The 5,232-nt window shown below is 37.2% G+C and overlaps 1 protein-coding gene across 2 annotated transcripts in view; it reads right to left on the reverse strand.

Moving 5' to 3' along the window:
- Positions 1-5,232, reverse strand: part of CEP55 (centrosomal protein 55) — an 18,346-nt gene continuing 13,114 nt past the window's right edge. For both annotated transcript variants that reach the window (XM_006925944.3, XM_015599999.2), the window contains exons 6-9: positions 4,154-4,464; positions 2,830-2,901; positions 2,041-2,166; positions 1-677 (exon numbers count right to left, since the gene is read on the reverse strand). In XM_006925944.3, coding sequence (XP_006926006.1) covers positions 477-677; positions 2,041-2,166; positions 2,830-2,901; positions 4,154-4,464 — 710 coding nt within the window. In that variant the 3' untranslated portion in view covers positions 1-476. The remainder of the gene's footprint in view (positions 678-2,040; positions 2,167-2,829; positions 2,902-4,153; positions 4,465-5,232) is intronic.

Genomic DNA, 5,232 nt, shown 5'->3' on the forward strand with positions numbered 1-5,232 from the left:
AAAATCACCATCTTTTAACGATGGACTCAATTGTAGGTATATTGTAGGTATACCAAGTGCTTGGATAAAAAAATATGCTCAGACAGTAAGATACTCGGTTAATTACCTATGATTTTTAAAAACCCACAAAACACAAAATATTTGCTTGCTGGTGTCATAGATTTAACCCACAAACAATAACAACCTGAACTTATCTTTTCCCCATCAAGTACTTCAACAGTGCAAAATGGAAGTCCTGTCGGCACACGCTGCTCACACATTCTGTCGCTGAAGCCTGAAGATGCACCATCTCATGGAGGTATCAATGCCAAGGGAAGTGCAAAGCAGCGAAAAAATACAGTGATTCACTTCTATGCCGGAGTCTCAAAGGTAGATAGGCAGTTTCTCATATGAGGTGAAATAAAGAATTCAAAATATCTACTAATATAAAATACAGTATTAAATCTTTTGACACAAGACAAAGGACAATTATATTGCTACTTTGAACAATATTCGACATGGACTAGTAGGTCTCGATGTTCAGTGGCTGGATACTGGATATTGCACTTGGGACATTCCACCAGGCTTTCATTCAGTGCAGCTGTGGGACTTTTTGGTGAGGCAACTTTTACTTTGTTTTCAGCCTCTCCTTGGAAAGTGACTAACGGCTCTGTGAAGGCAAGCTCACGAAGTTGCTTCTGAAAAAAAAATGTCAAATGAACACTGTCTGTATATAGGCCTACTGTTCAATAGTTGTACTGCTCCAAAGATGGTCCAACTTCAGCCCTGCTGACAGATTTTCTTTTGAATCTCTGCTCATTGGTATTATGGTGGTAACAAACGAGGTGGTTATAAATTACCCAGGAAGGACTGGGGTTGGGTATTAATATCAAATTTAAAGGTAGGCCTGTGTGCAAGGCTGACAAAATTCGCTAGTCTTGTAAAAGAGGGGTACTTCAACAATAAAGAACTACGTGGAATTAAAAGTAGTACAGAATTTTAGCAGAACAAACAGGCTGTCCACAGAAATGACTAAGATATTGTATAATACCTTTGAGAATTTCCTTTTGCATGTTTTCTGAGAAATTTAGAATAGTCAGTAAAGCTTAAAAATGAATATTTTACGGCATACTCGGAAGATGTTGGATAGCGGGAGCACAAAGAAAAGTACAGGGGAAGTATGGATTCTTTTGTATACACTCTGGATTCTTATACTTTCGAAAATAGTCATTAACAGAAATGAATTATAAATTCCAATTTCAAATATTATAAATGGTCAAAATCAATAACATACTAAAAAATAGAGCCAAAAAATATATTCTGTCTTTTAATCATAAGGAAGTTACAAATGATGTTTTTAAAACAATTGTTTTCTTCTAAAAACTGAGGAATTCTATTTGTAACATTTCACCATCTGCAAATACTCTGCAGTACTAGGATGATAGATAAACTATGCACTAGTGGGATTCACAAATACAGACCCCAACAGGTTTGGTCCAAAAGCTTATTACTAAGATGAAAATAGGTAAGTAAAAAACCATTTCTTCATAGAAATGATGTTATTTAAAAGATTTATGTTTTAAAAGATTATGTGTTCAGGGTAACCCACAAAATGTTCTTTAACTCAACATGCCTAAACAGTGTATTAACAGTAATAGTCCATTATCCCTAAAAACAGAATTTTTTTTTCTTTTTAAAAAGAAACACACAATTTTCATTCAGGACTTACAATTGCCTTCCCTCACCCCCTCAATCCCCTAAGCCAGGCTCTCTTTAGTATCTCTAGAATCACAGGGTCCGCCCGGAGTGGGTGGGGGTGATCCCAAGTACCCGTAATATCATCATTACCAAGAGGCACAGAATGTCCCTCTTTCCAGTGCTCTGAACTCATGCTCTAAGGGCAGTTGACTCAAATGACGCAGGGGCTCTGCCTACTGATCTGAGAAACAGCCGTTCTTTAAACTTATCCTCCTAGTTTGGGAAGTGGCTTGATATATAAATAGAAAAATAGCAGAAAGAGAAAGAAGAAAATAAGTTGTAGTTTAACCATTCCAGACTCACCAAGGATTCCAACTGGGTGATTTGATTTCTTGCTTTTCGGAGCTCCTTAAGAATTACTTGCAATTGATGCTGCATATTTTGACGGTCAAGTTTTTCATTTTCAAAGTCTAAAGTACATGCCTGCATCTGGAGAAATGCCCAGAACAAGACAATTACAGCCAGTATAAACTGTCGTTCTCTTGACTGGACGCTTACATTTCTTAATTAGCACAAGAAGCAAACATCTGTTGTACCATCAGAGCAAAAATTCATCTGAGCAGTGAGATATTGATAAATAAAGAAGCCTATGGTTAAGGATTTAGTTGATCCAAGGAGCAAAGCCAATGCTTGAGGTATAGGTATCTCCTCCTTTTTTAATGGAGAAGTGGGGGAAAGGGAAGAAAGAGATAGATATTCCCTGGTTTGGAATATACTAAAAATCTCTGGTCTGTATTCTGAGAACAAATGGTGTCTCTCTGAGTTCTGCTTGAAGTTATAAGGCACACCTCTTAGGGAGTTCCTGTTAGGCTAGAGTAGCAAAGATATTTGAGGAAGAATAAAATTTGTTAAGGCAAGAATAAAATTTGTTAAGGCAAACATCTACCCATCTGGAAAACTGCCATCTCACCTCAGAGAATCTGTTTTAGCCCAACAACAGTAACAAGAATCTTATCTGGGGTAGCCCAGATAAGGTTTTTAAAAAACATTTTTCACAGCTTTCAAATGGTTCTTCATAGAATAGCGTAAACATGAGGGAAAATTCCATTTTCTAAGGGTTAAACTGAATGTTGAAGCAATCCCAATGAGTACCTGTTGTTCCAACAGAGCTACTCTTGTTTGTTCCTCTTGCTGCTTTAACAGAGATGTGTAAAGAAACTGGACCTGTAGGGCGTAAACAGACAATGTTGCCACATCTGACCTTTTATTGCTTGACCTGGATGCATGAACAGCTCACAAGTCTCACATCTCTAACCAGAACACCACCTGCTAGTCTGAGTGAGTCATTCTAGCTGGTTGTTTAATGGCTACATGGCTGAGAGCTCCTCAAGGCACAGACTGAAAACTGATAAACAGCACAGAACTCTGCAGTGGCCATACCCACTTTCTTGGAGGTCTGACATCTAATCTACTAATATTTCTGAGTAGGATAACAAAGCTGGCCGTGCCTCTTCTTCATGGCCAGAGTTGGAATAAAATTCTCAATCATTTCTGCTTTCATAAATATCATTGCTTGCACCTGTAGGCAGCAGTAAGGGTAGTAAAGATTAAGAAGGCAAAAGACTATTTTTTCCCCTTCTCTCAACTTTCAGAAGATTTTCAAAATTATTATTCTAATAGTAGCAATCACAAAAATTTACCTGTCACTTTAGTTTACAAAGTTCTTTTACATTCTCTCAATTGACCCTCGCAAAAACCCTATGAGGCAAGAAGTGGTAATTATTATTAATACATGATTAACCTGTAAGTCAGAAGAGTTAGGTGATTTTCCTAAGGCCACACATCCTGGACTAGAGACGAGGTATGACTACAAATACTGTTCTTTCCATTCCATGCTGTCAAGCAAAATTTAAATTAATGAGTTTCTGTCGAAGTACTATTCAACTCTAATAATCCTAACTCAATAACTTCAACATTACCAAGACATCCTGGCATAAAGCTGTGAGTATGAGAACATGGACAGTGCCACATGAACTTGGGCACTGTATCACAGTCAAGGAGCCCGCCTAGGTATCAGCTTTGATTTCCCTCTTTACTTCACATTTTTTGGCTTCTCACACATACTTACCCCCTTCTCTCTCAGACTCTTTAAAGTGTATGTGATTTCCTCTGGCTGGAGAGAATTCCCAAAGTCACTCAATCTTGCTGGTTCCTTCCTGTCATCAGATCCTTGTCCACATACCTCTCCTCAGTGAGGCCTCCACTGACCCCCAATTTCTCTTTGTCATATTATTGTTTTATTTAGTTTACCTGTTTATGGTCTGTTTTCTTTCTGAACATGAACACCCATGAAGGGGTCAGGAATTTGTTTTGTTCTTTGCTGTTTCCTAGTGGTTAAAATAGTCTCAGATACTTTCTGTAAGTACAATAAAAAAAATGAATTATGAATCAGGAAACCCTTATTGCTTAGGCTCACCTGAGATAAGAGCTCCTTAGATCTCTTCTTCTCCTCTTCAAGTTTTTCCCTAGCAACATCATTCTCCTCCTTGAGCCTTTGTATTTTCTCTGTTTTATGCCTATCATCTTCCAGATGTTGTACATCTGCCTTTCTCTGTGAACACAACAGTTTATTTAAATCTTGAACTTCTTTTTGGGTTTCTTCATATTTTCTTCGAAATTCATTAAGTTCAAAATTCAACTGAGTTATGGTTTGTCGTTCAACCTCAAGATCTTTTTTTGCATTTGCCAAGAGATGGTTGTAATATTTCTGCTTTTCTTCTTGAAGACCTATGACGAACACAGGAAGGCACAACTCACTTTATTAAATAGAGAATATTCTGAAAAGATAAACACAAACCTGTTTCTATAAACAAGATCCCATTATTTCCTGATTTTACAAAATGAAAGGTCAAGAGATAGGGTTGATATTTCATGAAACGAAACAAGAAATTCAGGTACATTATCTGAAATTAAAACACTAATAACTAGAACTAAAAACAGTTCTTTGGGGAGGGAAGTCACTAATGTCTAAAGACAGATCGACAAACAGAAATTTAAGTTCATTATTTACAGATGTGGTAACAACCCAAATTAAAAAACAGAAATGTTAACAGCAGCTGCCCTGATGGGAGGAGGAAAGAGATTAGGATGGGATGGGAAAGGTAGAACAGTGCCCTTTTGCACTACTATTAAATTATTGTATCAAGCACTTATAACACACACATATATTACTATAGTAAAAAGTAGACTTAGCCCATAACTAAAATCCTACTTTCATGTGTAGTAAACTTATAAAGGCATTACAGCAGTAATTTTGTCCTCTTAGGGATAAACAGCTTTGAATTATCCCTAGAGACATTCCTTTTATGTTTTCGTTTTAGCATTAGCTTCATTTTAAATATTCACATGTGAAACTCCAAGATTGTGAGCCTTGCTTGCCTTTCTTTAGCCTCTGCTGTATGTAATTCGGGGCTTCAGTCCCATTAGGGCTGTCAGTCATTTTGTGCGGCCTTTGCATGGAGTTTTTCTTCTTAGCTTGTCATCTGGAACTGCTGA

The sequence above is a fragment of the Pteropus alecto genome, unplaced genomic scaffold (genome assembly GCF_000325575.1).
Source record: "Pteropus alecto unplaced genomic scaffold, ASM32557v1 scaffold88, whole genome shotgun sequence".
Lineage (NCBI taxonomy): Eukaryota > Metazoa > Chordata > Mammalia > Chiroptera > Pteropodidae > Pteropus > Pteropus alecto.